The 13,126-nt window shown below is 41.4% G+C and overlaps 2 protein-coding genes across 4 annotated transcripts; one reads left to right on the top strand and one right to left on the bottom strand.

The window, feature by feature from the left end:
* The first annotated feature begins 2,044 nt into the window (after positions 1-2,044).
* LOC115739048 (probable peroxidase 26) lies at positions 2,045-3,603 on the top strand. Its single transcript, XM_030671902.2, has 4 exons — positions 2,045-2,362; positions 2,554-2,739; positions 2,879-3,038; positions 3,155-3,603. Exons 1-4 carry the CDS (start codon positions 2,117-2,119, stop codon positions 3,577-3,579), a joined length of 1,017 nt encoding a protein of 338 aa, XP_030527762.1. The 5' UTR covers positions 2,045-2,116; the 3' UTR covers positions 3,580-3,603.
* On the bottom strand, positions 3,357-6,534 carry LOC115739044 (probable lysophospholipase BODYGUARD 4). 3 transcript variants are annotated; one of them, XM_030671897.1, is made up of 5 exons: positions 6,016-6,534; positions 4,708-5,049; positions 4,378-4,574; positions 3,937-4,278; positions 3,357-3,489 (listed from the first exon to the last, which is right to left on the bottom strand). In XM_030671897.1, the coding sequence occupies exons 1-5, from the start codon at positions 6,463-6,465 to the stop codon at positions 3,444-3,446; spliced, it is 1,377 nt and encodes a 458-aa protein (XP_030527757.1). In that variant the 5' UTR covers positions 6,466-6,534; the 3' UTR covers positions 3,357-3,443. The 3 variants fall into 3 exon arrangements, with proteins under 3 accessions (XP_030527757.1, XP_030527758.1, XP_048127260.1); XM_030671898.2 differs by having other exon boundaries at positions 4,708-5,051; positions 6,024-6,534; XM_048271303.1 differs by lacking the exon at positions 3,357-3,489 and having other exon boundaries at positions 3,692-4,278; positions 6,016-6,533.
* Positions 6,535-13,126: the final 6,592 nt, after the last annotated feature.

The raw sequence follows: 13,126 nt of genomic DNA, 5'->3' as shown, positions 1-13,126 counted from the left end.
TCCCCATTTGATACATGAAGTATTAGGTTGTATTAGTCCATCTTACTCTATTGGACATTTGGAAAATTCATAGTCAAAATGGAAGAAACCCTAAGGTTTGCTTCTATTGTGACTTGATCTTAGCTAGGTCCACCATTGCTGGAACCAATATGCTTACAATCATATGCACCATGGACCGACTCTGATGGATGAGTTATGGACCTTATTCAGCACATGTAAGTAACTATTACTCATGTGAGTAATCCGCCTAGCGACTTAGCGATCTTGGGGTCGACAAAACTCGACCCCTGTCCGATCGAGCTCCCAAGTGCCACCGTCGACGGTCTAGATCTCACCGATGTCGATTTTGAGAGTTTCCCATGAGAGAAAGGGAGAGAGAGGTAGGCGCTCGTGGTGGATGTAGCGATGACAGTATTGAGGTGGTGACGGCGGCGAGACGACTGAGAGACAACGCGATGAGTATGCTGAAGTTCGAAGGGGTACGGTCATGATGATGGAGACAAGGAGTGCAAGGTTCTAATCCCCACTTCGTGTAGATATTCGGTGTTTAACAAAATCACTCTTACGATGATATATTGAATGAAGATTCTTATAGATATTGAAGGCAAAATTGTTCAAAAAGTTGTAAATCTATTGCACTTTTGTCAATTCAATGCTTAACCTTTTTAATTTTGTTAATTGAGTCCATCGGACTAATTTTAGTTTGAAATAGATGACGTGGATGCCAACTGTCTCATGTGACGCGACCGACGCCGATGTAGATAATTTTTATAATATTTTAATATTTCTTCGAATATTTTATATTGAATACTTTTTCTTTTTCATCCTTTTTTTACAACGTGGTTAGTGAGGATGCGGAGGCCCTCGCTCAGACAAGGCAAAGGCGTCGCGGCTCTCGTTGGGCAATAGGCTACGGTTTTGGTAATTCCTTGCCCGGACCAGGCAATCATCGTTGGCCCTCACCTGTGGCGGGTGTAAAAAAAAAAAAAAAGAAAAAAATGAATGTTAAAATATTATTAAAAATCATCCACATCGGCGTCGGTTATGCCACGTAAGTCGACCGGCATCCATGTCCGCGACTTCGATCAAATTTGGCAAAACGTGAAAATGTTCACGACTCATTTGATACGATTAAAATGTTTAGGATTGTACTGACAAAAGTGAAATATATTCAAGACTTTTTTGGACAATTTTCTCCGATATCGAATGCATGGCATCTTCTTCAAGTTTGTATCATAAGGTACAATACATTCATTTGAACCGTGATCGCTCTACTTATTGCATGACTCCTATGCTTGAAAATCCACTATTACTTGATTACAAAGAGAAAAGTACCTAGCCAGCAAAGCAATCTGATGGGAACCTGTGCGAACCCAAATAAAGAAGTCACTCGGAAATGGGAATTTGATCCTCGCATCCCCATGATAAATCTCCTTCAAATGTTCATTTTTCTTAGATCAACCGCAACTTCATGTTTACTAACATTAGTACATACTTCTATCTACATAATAATTAAAAAAAAGATATGTCGATGAATTGCTCGGCAGCTTCCTTCCTCTAAGTTCGCTAGGCGCATTATTCGCTCGCGTTTTCTAAATCAATTAATCTCCGCGAGTACCTAAAAATTATTGGATCGCCAAAAGAGGAAAAAAATATATAATAAGTACGAAGATCGAAACTAGCAAGGTCGAAATCACATGCAAGTCAGGTAAATACCTTGCAAACGACGTTTGTGTAGTAACCTAGCGCACAAGAATTAGGGTTTGTATATTATTTGTCGCACGCCTTGGTGCATGTGAACAGCTTTGTGTCCCCCAATTTTTTTTTTTTTTTTTGCCAAATACATTTTCACTCCGCCTAAATTGAAGTAACAACTTTTATATTGCCGGAACATATTCTTAGAAACGTCAAATTCACTCTAACCTCGTATTTATCCTAGCTGGCAATGTCGGTCAAGTCAAACGTAGATGTTGCCAAACCCTTGTATAAATCGAGAGAGCCTAATGAACTTCCCTTGCATTGTGGTGTTGCGTAGTTCAGTTAAGAGCACACGCCAAAGCCTAGAGCCAAGCGAAGTGTCTTTGCTTGGGGTGGTGCAAGAGGGGAAAACCGCAAAATGGGAGCATCAAGGTGGTGGTGGATGTCGCTGCCAGTGCTTGCGGTGGTGAGCTCGTGCGCGGTGTGGCACGTCGAGGCGGCGGTGACGATCGAGCCACCGCTGAACCTGCAGTGGCATTACTACCGGAACTCGTGCCGCGACGCCGAGACGTACGTGAGGCACCAGGTCGAGTTCTATTGGAAGCAAGACAGGAGCCTCGCTCCCAAGCTCATCCGAATGCTCTACTCCGACTGCTTCGTCACGGTACATGTCGTCTGTTCTTATCCCTCTCTCGAACGATCTTTAAGCCCGCATCGCTTCGGTATCGAGTTTCCCATCGGCCTGATAAGCCCGTGATATCCCTTTCACCCAACGGTTTAACCTCTCGAACCGGGCTTCCTAGTGTTGAAATCGTATTAAGTAGGTGCAATAACTTGGTTATGGGTACAAAACAGGGGTGTGATGCGTCAATCCTGTTGGACGGGCCAAATTCAGAGAAAGCAGCAGCACAAAACTCGGGGATTGAAGGGCTTGGTACGCTAGTGATAGACAAGATCAAGCAAGTCCTGGAGCAACGTTGTCCAGGAGTTGTCTCTTGCGCTGACATTCTCAACCTTGCCGCTAGGGATGCTGCTCACTTGGTTTGTTTCTCTTTTGACTTAAGAAGAAGTTTACTTTCACTACCATACTGATTATTGAAACGTTGTTAGCATGAGTTGGTAGTATTAGATAGTGAAAAAAAAACCAGAATTGCTGACACGATGATGATGTCCTAAACAGGCGGGAGCGCCGTCGTACCCCGTTCTGACGGGGAGGAAGGACGGGATGTCATCGTCCAAGGCATCGGTGGACCTCCCGCCGCCATCCATCTCGTGGCAAGCGGCACTCGAGTACTTCGAATCAAGGGGCTTGGATGTGCTAGACCTCACCACTCTACTTGGTACGGTAGATCGATCGTTGTATAAAAAGTATCTAGTTGATTTGGACCTCGTTAAGTTACCTTAGATCTCAATCAAAACAAATTCCTAACTAGCCAAAAAACTCAAAATTTGACAGGGGCTCATTCAATGGGCAAGACTCACTGCAGCTACATTACAGACAGGCTGTACAACTTCAACAACACAGGCAAGTCAGACCCGAATATGGACTCATCCTTCTTGACCCAAATGAGGAATCAATGCCCACCACAGTCAAAGAGCCAAGGTCACCCTCTGGTGTTCCTTGACCCTGCCTCAGGCTCGAGCTACACATTCAGTAACTCCTTCTACACCAGACTCCTGAACCGCCAGGCCGTCTTCGGCATCGACCAGCAGCTCGCCCTCGGCGGCGACACTAGACAGATCGCTCAGGAGTTTGAAGCCGGGTTCGAGGACTTCCGGAAGATGTATGCCCTGTCAATAAGCCGGATGGGGAATATCAAGGTCTTGACGGGGAATCAGGGGGAGATTCGTAACAGTTGCAGAGTCGTGAACAGGAAATAATCACAACCAAGATCGAATGGTCTCGCAAACTTTACACAAATGGAAGCATGATTTGTTCTAGAATGAAAGTAAAAGTCCTCAAATGGATTGGTGGTATTAATGAAATATAAAATAAGGCATGAATGATAATGAATGTACTCTTATTATGTTCATTAGTAGCTTGATTGCTTCGCCTTATAGACTATCAAAGAAGCCACATTTCAATTTCCCCGTCGAGAAAATTTACTATTCTCGCTAGTCAAATCGTTGTACAATGATGCTTCAGGCAAGCAATTGGAATGATCAGCCAAACATGTAGCGAACAAAGAAAATGAATGGCCCAAGAACATCACTTGCTACCATCTTGCGAGCACTAACCCTCTGTCGGATTCCTGTCCAAGACCTGCAAATCTTGCCCAAACATGCTCCAATTTCCGAGTAAGAGCCTTCTCTCTCCCTAGGATCACCCTGGTGTGGTTAGCATTCGGAATTATGTCAACCTCGGCGTGTGGGATCTTCATCTTGATGTTGTCGCTGCACTCCATTGGGACAACCTCATCGCGGTCACCATGAAAAATCACAATTCTTGCCCTGGATTTCCTTAGACCTTCCAAGTAGTTATCCATGAATTTCATTCCCCCACATATCACGTTATGCATCGTATGCAAGGCTGAGTGATGGGTGTGCCTCGTCAAGTCGATCAGGGAAAAATGCAAATCACTGGGACAGAGAATGAACGAAAGCTGCGAGTTAGAAACCACGGTCAAGAAACTGCTTTGTGCTTCCTTAAGAGAAAGTAGGCTTTCCAATTTTGGGTACCTCCTCCGGGTAACAAGTTTCAGGATTCTCTCCCATGTCCTGTGGTTGCGGCAAACAAGGAAGCAGACACATCGACCCAAGTGCTCGTACCAGGACATGACCGCTGAGCCAAACAACAGAGGAGGCCACAATCTCTTCTCAGCAATCTTTTCAAGGGCTGTTAAGCTTGCATTGCTTTCCGAAGATGGGAAATATGGCTGAAGGGAAACCATGAGAGAATTGTGTGAGAACAAGAGACATAGAATTTCTTCCACATGCACATCAATGACACGGACTAGTCTAGATGCAGCTTTTTTCCGTGAGATAAAAGTACGTTCTTAGTGCACTCACCGGTGCAATTAGGGTGATTGATGCCACGGACTCCGTATACTCTGCAGCTAAGGCCAGCGCGATTATGCATCCCATGGAGTGCGCAACTAAATGGAAAGAATTTAACCGATATGGAATGATCACGGATCTCTCAATCATGCCCAGGTGATCCTTCAATGTATACGCGCAGTCCCTTGGCTTTGGACTTCTCCCAAATCCCAAAAGGTCCACGGCAAATAATCTGTAGTTAGCCCTTGCCGATTCAGAAAGATTAGGGAACACCGATTCTGTCCACAATGACGAAGATGAGAGGAACCCATGCACGAATATCACATTTTCAGGGGCCTTCTGCACCTGAACACTCGCTGCAACAAGGTAACACAGCTACATTAACCGTGACAAGTTCGAGCAGAGAAACAGCAACTGATTCCGCTTATCGAATTGCAAAGACAATAGAAGATTAATACAACAAGACGCCAGCTTACTCTACACCTACCACAACATCAATTTCCTTTCTAAAATGAAATCTAGCCATCCATGGGAAGATGAAACTTAGATATCAAGCAAAGCCCTATGATATGCGGCGCGGGAGACCAGACTCAAAAGCAAGTCATTGAGGGAGTGGCCAGTTAGTCTATCTACTTAAACGAATTGAAAGGATCACTCTCTCCCACAAAGAAGTACAAATCTTAACAGCTGCGTTGTCGTACATCTTGCTTGCTCGACTCATTAAGGTGGCTTTAGGAACCGAGTGGAAAGATTCTAAAGCTGTGTATGGTAACGTTTCTGTTCCCGAGAACATATTTGGAATAGAAATATTTTTTTGTGTTTTTGTTCCCGATTACGATTTTCGAGAATAGAAACGTGTTTAGCAAGTACAAAAAAAAACACTTTTTCACCAAAAGAAAGGATCTGCAACCGACGGCTAGCGGCGGGCGGTGGCGGGCGGCGGAGGCCATGGGGGCGGAGGTGGACTGGCGGCGGGCGGCAATGGTGGGCGGTGGTGGCTTGCACAAGCTCGCCCTCGAATTGTTTCTAAAAAGTGTTCTAAAATCGAAAAACAAGTTTTTTTTGTTTATCATTTTTGCTCCAAAAGTATTTTTGTTTTTCAAAAGTGTTTTCGAATCACTTTTGGAATAATTTTTTATCATACACGTTTCTAGAGTGTTACCGTACGGACCCTAAAAGGCACAGCAAGAACATAACAACCAATGCACGAGAACAGGGCAATTGGTGTGCATTCATGGGACTGAAGTTCCAAATACAATGTCATCAAAAAAGAGCAACATTCAGAAGAAGAGCGCAAGAAAAGAGTGCAAAAGCTCGAACAAAATCACCTGGCAGAGGCTCCTGAACGACGACATGAAGCTTTAGCGCACCGCTGCACGCCCAAGAAACGCACGAGTCACAGCCACAATCAGACCACCTACTACGATGATTCGTTACCACCCTCCCTGCCGAACCAGAAAGATCCCACCTTTCGACCAACCTGAGCATGCCCATTTCCCTGAAAACATTCCTCCTGCCGTACAGACTCTCGGAGACCTCGCTCTCTTCATCGCCTCCGCTTGCACTGCTTCTCTCGCCGGCTCTGTTCTTGTCGCAGTAGCAAGGAGAGGGCTTTCCTTCGATGAACGCATCGAGGAAGCGATACAACACGCACAGGGAGGCGTCGAGGAAGTCGAGGAAGAGGAAGACGAGGGAAGTGAGGAGCGAAACGAAGAAACGGCGAGCGCGAGTGCGAAGGGTTCGCCCGTCCATGTCTGTTGAGGGAGACATGGAGAGAGAGAGAGAGAGAGAGAGAGAGAGAGAGAGAGAGAGAGAGCTGAGAACAACGAATGGCTAGCAACGAGATAATGGAGATGAGGGACCTGGGCTGGGTTGACCCACGTCCGTAGTAGAGTAGGAAACCATTTCGGGGAATCGTATAGCAGAAAATTTGAGAATTTGTTGTCTAGTCACGTCCCGGCAAGATCCTCTGTTTCTTCAAGCTTGTCGGGCTTGGCTCGAGTGCCATCAGGCATCAGATCCGCGTGGGAAATTTCCGAATTGAGGAGGATCGACAGATCTTGCAACCCAAAAAGCATAAAATCTCAAAGTTCGATTTTTTATTCCAAGCAACCAACTAGAATCGTGCTAGAAGAGGGTAATAATTCGTAGTTAGTGACAGGGTGTCCTAAAATTAATCGAGGATGTCCATGAACTCTCGATTCCCCGAAAATATTATCTCCTCATCATATGCGCTAGATCAATGGTAATTGGACTGTGTTGACAATGCTTGGATCTCCAACTTTTCCATTGTTTGCAATGATAATTGGACTCAAAAGCTGTGGAAGCTTTGTCCCCTGCATGCTGGAGACGTCGAAGAATGACCTCGTCTACTGTCTGATATTGCAGATGGCAAATTTCGGGCATCGTATAATTGTGCGTTTCCCTCTCAGATTTCTCTTCGTCTCTGCTCCCGGGATAATTGGGTGGTCAGAAGGATGACAACAGCTGCAGATTTGACAAAGATGCTGCTTCCAGAATCAGCAGAGCCTTTTCTATTTGTCAGTTTTGTGAAGTTCCAGGTTTCTTTGCGAATACATAAGCAAGTAAAGGTACAAATGGAACATATACAGAAACTGTTTCCTCTGAGGAGTCCGAGTTGGCAGAGGGAAACTATCAGATCGACAAATTTTACAACCGAGAAGATCATCTAGTCTGTGGATGACTCGTGAATCACTTCTCTTGTTTGCAAATTGAGTGCAGTTATCGTCAACATTCTCGAGAGGAGTCTTCCTCGTGCTCATGATAAATCCATTCATTTCTTTCCTGAGCAGCATGACTTCTGGGAAATCTTCATCTGCCGTTACACTGTTAATGTCGCAAAACCGTGTGTGCCTTCTGTTCGATGGCAGCTAATCCTGTTTCTTCATCAACTTTATTAGCACTGTCACCAGCGCCACGACCCAAACCGAATCCACACGGGACTGAGGATGATATCGCTTCGGCATGCTTGCATTCACATCTCAAAAGTCTTCATGGTCCTAGCACAATTCGTGAAAACTACACCTGCTTGAGGGTGACCTCACCTATGGCCGGCGAGGCCACCTAGCCCTCGTCGGTGGTAAAAATAAGGGAAAAAAAATATCAAGAGATGTAAATGACGAAAATACAGCAAATGACGAAAATACTCTTGATCAAGCCCTTTTTTGACACAATGGGTCACTTCGGACCCTTATTTGAAATTTTCTCGCAACTTAATGCAAACATGCATCCAAGTGTGTGAGAACTATGGGCATTGCTGAACTGAACTACTATGGACAAGAACCAAGATTCCAATAATCAAAAGGAGCCGAAGCTGCGGTTATAGTCTTTGGTTCAGCAGGGAAGGAATTATAATGGGGCATGAGACATTTAACCATAAATTACTACGTGTTTTAACGTACAATTAGTTGTAAAAGCTTCACAAAGAAATAAACTTAACTGTCAAAAGTACAAAGCAACTAATTAATGTAAAGATACAAAATTCACCAACATAATGCAAAGAATATTATATTATTTCAATAAACGTAAAAGTTTTTATCTACCAACTAGCGTGGAAAAAAAATAAAATTATGGTTTTCTGCTAGAACAAAAAATACTTCTTAAGTACAAATGAGTTATGATTAGATAATAAAGAGATAAGTGTATTAGAAGTCATAAAACTTGTACAAAAGTACAATTGAATCCTAAAACATGTAAAAAGTGCAATCAAGTCTAAACACTTATCAAATTAGTGCAATCGAGTCATTCCGTTACCGCCGTCCAATTTGGCTAATGAAAAATACTGAAAGTGACTTTTTTATTATCTTTTCCTCTTGCGTGATGATAACGTGGCTAAAACGATATTGTTTTGGTCCAAAGATGATTTTTATTGTAATGTTATTTAAATTACATTAAAAATTAAGCTTAAAAAAACAAGCTGCAAGCCCTCCTAAGCGATGGTGGGGCATAAACCCATCTTATTCTTTTAATTTTAGTTTACTTGTTAAGTTTAATGAAATTTGGATTAAAAATCAGATTTTAACCAAAATGATGTTTTTTTAACCTTATATTTCATATTTTAGCCACACAGCACCATGTAGGAGGGAGAAGATTTTAAATTAAGCCATGTCTTTATTGTTTATTAGATAAGTTAGATTGAGTTAACAGAAGGATTCGATTGCACTAATTTGACAATTTTTAGGATTTAATTGCACCTTTTACAAATTTTAAAATTCAATTGTATTTTCATGATAAATTTTTGGACTTTTAGTACAGTTACCCTAATAATATAATAATGAAGAGAGAGTAGAGTAATAAGAGATAACAAATGAATTTGATGGAGTATTCATTTTCCTTAAGGCAAGGATTGATGGAGATCTGAGACAAGTATACTATTTTAGAATATCGACCATTATTCAAAGAAAAACAAATTCAAAATACTACCAAAAAACCAAAGTACTGTCAATCGTGTTGACCATTAGTTTGTGGTAGATTTGTCATCGGTGTACCAATTTAAGATTTTTAGTAATTAGAAAAATAGCTTGGTGTAAATTTGCATATGTGTACCAGTTTAAGGATTTCTTTAGGTTAAAAAAAATTAAGTTGAAGTGAATTTATCATATGTGTACTAGTTTACGGTTTTTCGTGATATTAACCCTTTATAATATTGACCCTTATTCGGTTATTCAAAGGATGAATATATATAAAGACAAATTCGAAATACAACCCCCCCCCCCACACCTCTCACACACACACACACACACACACACACAACAACTACCCAAAAAAAAAAAAAAAAAACTCAACAGCGTTGACCATTATACAGTGACTAGTTACATTGCATCATCGTTATGTAATGGAGCAAGCTTTTGGCAACTCCCATCAATTAAAACTATAGTCAAATGATAAATTAAGTAGAGATCGCCAGCAGATTAGGTTGCCTAAAATTAATAATTCGGTATGTATAGATAAATTATTTTACAGCTGTCTAACTATGGAAGGTGATGGACTAACGGAAAATGACACCCCATGCATTATCTCAAAATTATAATTAGTGTCGAGTGTCAACTAGGGAAACTTTCCTCTTTGTCACGTCGGTGCCAACCTGTGAGGTTCAACTCGGTTCGTCTCTCCTAATTAAGAAAAAAAAAAAAACCGTTGTAATGCCAACCCAGATTCCGACCAAATTATTAGTCGCATGATGTTAAGACATCGTAATTACAAAAAGTCAACTATCAATTTCCCTCCTACTCAAACGTCATGTCCTCTAATTTCGAAATCACACCGTGCGACATGAGCTTTACAAAGAAAAAAAATATTCATCACACCAGTTGTCGAGATTCAACTACGCATTAAAAACTAGGGTTCTTCTACGGTCCCGTACGAGAAAAAGGGGATTGGATACTGCTTGATTGGGTCGTGATTTTACTTTTGCATTCGTAGCCTTCCTCACTCTATTTTATTTTACCTATTACTTATTATTTCGCAACTTTTCCTAATGTGGCGTGATTTTCCTTTTATTAGCATCAATTATGTAAGTCTATGATTCATAATATATCCACGAAGAAATAGTAGCCTGTCTAAGTTAATTATAAACTTATGTTCCAGTTTTAAGTAAATTACCTAATGGATCACATTTTATTTGACTTACGTAATCGTGCTCACTAGTTTCTCTATAAATGACCTTTTGAGTTACGTACTCACTAGTTTCTCTATAAATGACCTTTTGTGGTTTGTTTTTAGACGGCATAATTTCTCTTTATCGCTCCTAAGTTTTTTGTAAATTATCATTCGTAATAATTTACTTCACAATAATGATAATCTTCCTTAGTAAATAATAAATTTCATTTGTGTTATTGTCGGTAAAATATCTAATGGATCTCAATTTCTTAAACTTTATAGAGTTATAGCAACCTTTGGGTCAATAACTTTTCCTACTCACCGTAACTTTCCTTAATCTAATGTAAATTTGATCATTTTTGCGGCTTAACTCTCTTTCCACTTCAGTAAGTTACGACAAAAAAAGGAAAAAAAGGGGTTTTGCATGAAGATCCAACGGACCACTTTTTCCTCTTTTGATCCAATGATTCAGAGGAGAAATTCCTCAGAATCCAACCTCCTTCTGTCCATCGTGCCCACAGATTCCATGATCCAGTGAACATCTTTCGGGCCAGTCATCAGCTCACACTTGTCCTCGTCGCCTTAACGGAGCCAACTTGACATATTTTATTTTAAAGAAAATTTTGAATAAAGGCCTAAAATGTCCATATTTTCTCAAAGAAAGGCCTCAAGCGCCCTCATTATTTCAAAAAAAGGCATGAATAAAGGTATTTTCGTCACTTTCACTTTTTAATTTTTTAATTTTTTATTTCTTTTTTCCTTCCTTTTTACTGGTAGTTGGCCTCATAATCGTCGCGAGCCTCACCTAGGCGAAGGCCGGCCACACCCAGGCAAGGCAAACCCTCACTGGCCACAAGAGAGGTCAGCCGTTGCCAAAAGCTTGGGCGAGGTCACCAGATCTAGGTGAGGGCCCGGACGAGGTCGCTAGCAGTCGATGAGCCCTTGCCGGTCCTGGCAAAGTAAAAAAAAAGAGAATAGCAAAAATGAAAAGAAAAGGCAAAAAAGTAATTGACGAAAATGCCCTAAGTCAAATCATTTTTTGAAATAACAAGGACATTTCATGTACTTACTTGAAACAAAGCTCACTTTAGGCCATTATTTGAAAAAATAAGGGCACTTTCATGCCTTTATTTGAAATTTTCCCATTATATTATGTCAGTTGCATCCTAAACTCTTCTGCCCTTGTACTTTCCCAATTGCACCTTACACTGCATTTTTGTATCGTGCGTCAAATACTTTTCTCCAAATATGCATGACCTAAAGAATATAGCAATTCGGGGGTAAATAATGTTACTCAAATCTAATTCTGATTTCAATGATTGAGTAAACTGATATTTCGTTTCTATGTACATAATCAAATTGGGATCAAATGGATAACTCACCATGACAAAGGCCTGCCTTCAGTGCCCGAAGGAAGTCTTGCTCTTTCACTGCCGTACTCCTACTTGCCACATTTGATGTTTGTGCTTGAAAGTACTATCCTATCTATTGATGATACTGTAATGCAAAGTGGGCAAGCAGCAGTACGAATTTCCTTACCATAGCTAGATATCGTTGGTGCCACATGATCGGTAGGTAGGCGATAGAGGTGAGCAATAACACCGGGATCCACCTTAATCGGACTGGACCACTCTCAACCGGCTCATTTTAAGTGGTTTCTATTGGGTACCGGTTCGGTTCCTAATTCCAATTTGTTGGAACCAACGGATACTGGTCCAATTCTGGTTCTAGGTGGGAACGACGCACCCGGACTAATCGGACTGAACCTATGTATATAATATGTGTGTCTGTGTGTGTGTGTTTTTTTTTTCCAATTTTATCTATTTCTCTATTTTGGAGGTGATCACTTTATGGGACAGGCTCAGCGTATGTCATGAGGAAAAAGACTTGTTTAGTCCAATTGTAGGGATTAGATGCAATCTTGCACTTACCTTGGTTTGTCCAATAAATTGCATTAATAGCCAATGTTTTTCAATGTGGAGAAAAATGTTTGGGTCTCATTAATAGTTACTTAAAAAATAGGTTGTGTCTCAGCAATTTTACTTCTCACTTCAAAATAAAGGTGATTTTTTCTATGAATTTGTCAAAAAAAAAAATAGCAAGTGATGTTGGTGCTCGGTACATGGTAGGATTGGTTCCACGGACCCACCCAGAAAATAGACCAGACCGATGGTTCGGTTCTTGAATGGGTCCATAGAACGAGTAAGTGGTTCATAATTTTTATTTTGCGAAACCGGTCCTTAGCGGGATTCTCGGTCTAGGGTGGGAACCATCCACTCTGGAACCGATCACCTCTAATAAGCGGTGAATGTGTGATTTTTGGAGTTTTCATTCGTGCACTTGTTCTAATGAAAAAGTGAGTGATCCATTCCCCTACAGATCGTGGCCTTACCACTCAATCCTCAATGGCCAGCGAGGGATTCGAAATAGCAATTCACGGTTGTTTGCGCTGCACGTTCCCATTGGAGTGGATACAAGTTAGCTATAGGAAGTATGGTTCTAGGTGGAGCCCTTAGGAGGTCAGAATAGCACTACTTAGTGACTAAGAGCAGAGAGCCCGTTGCGTGTTGTTTTTGTTTGACCAGCCTATCTTCTTTTATAAGCAAACTCTCTCTGGCCGTCTAGCCCCTAGACGACTCTCGGTTCTTGAGCATGTTGGGAGATTAGGCGGCAGTTGAAAGAGCTACTCGAAAGCTTGATGATCAATTCTTCGCTATGTCAATACAAACTTTAGGAAAAGTACAATGTATAGACAGATATGATTAGGGTGGATTTAATATCGGAGAGACTTGATTAGACAATTTATGTGCAA

The sequence above is a fragment of the Rhodamnia argentea genome, chromosome 10 (genome assembly GCF_020921035.1).
Source record: "Rhodamnia argentea isolate NSW1041297 chromosome 10, ASM2092103v1, whole genome shotgun sequence".
Taxonomy (NCBI): Eukaryota; Viridiplantae; Streptophyta; class Magnoliopsida; order Myrtales; family Myrtaceae; genus Rhodamnia; species Rhodamnia argentea.
This window is presented reverse-complemented; position numbering and strand designations above follow the sequence as displayed.

Excerpts from the sequence above, each read along its gene's own strand:
- LOC115739048 (XM_030671902.2), top strand. The coding sequence starts at position 2,117 with ATGGGAGCATCAAGGTGGTGGTGGATGTCGCTGCCAGTGCTTGCGGTG. Across the intron at positions 2,740-2,878 it reads CTAGGGATGCTGCTCACTTG|GCGGGAGCGCCGTCGTACCC; the intron begins GTTTGTTTCTCT and ends TGTCCTAAACAG. Across the intron at positions 3,039-3,154 it reads AGACCTCACCACTCTACTTG|GGGCTCATTCAATGGGCAAG; the intron begins GTACGGTAGATC and ends AAAATTTGACAG.
- LOC115739044 (XM_030671897.1), bottom strand. The coding sequence starts at position 6,465 with ATGTCTCCCTCAACAGACATGGACGGGCGAACCCTTCGCACTCGCGCT. Across the intron at positions 4,279-4,377 it reads AAACTTGTTACCCGGAGGAG|TGATTTGCATTTTTCCCTGA; the intron begins GTACCCAAAATT and ends TCTCTGTCCCAG. Across the intron at positions 3,490-3,936 it reads GGACAGGAATCCGACAGAGG|GGCATACATCTTCCGGAAGT; the intron begins GTTAGTGCTCGC and ends GCTTATTGACAG.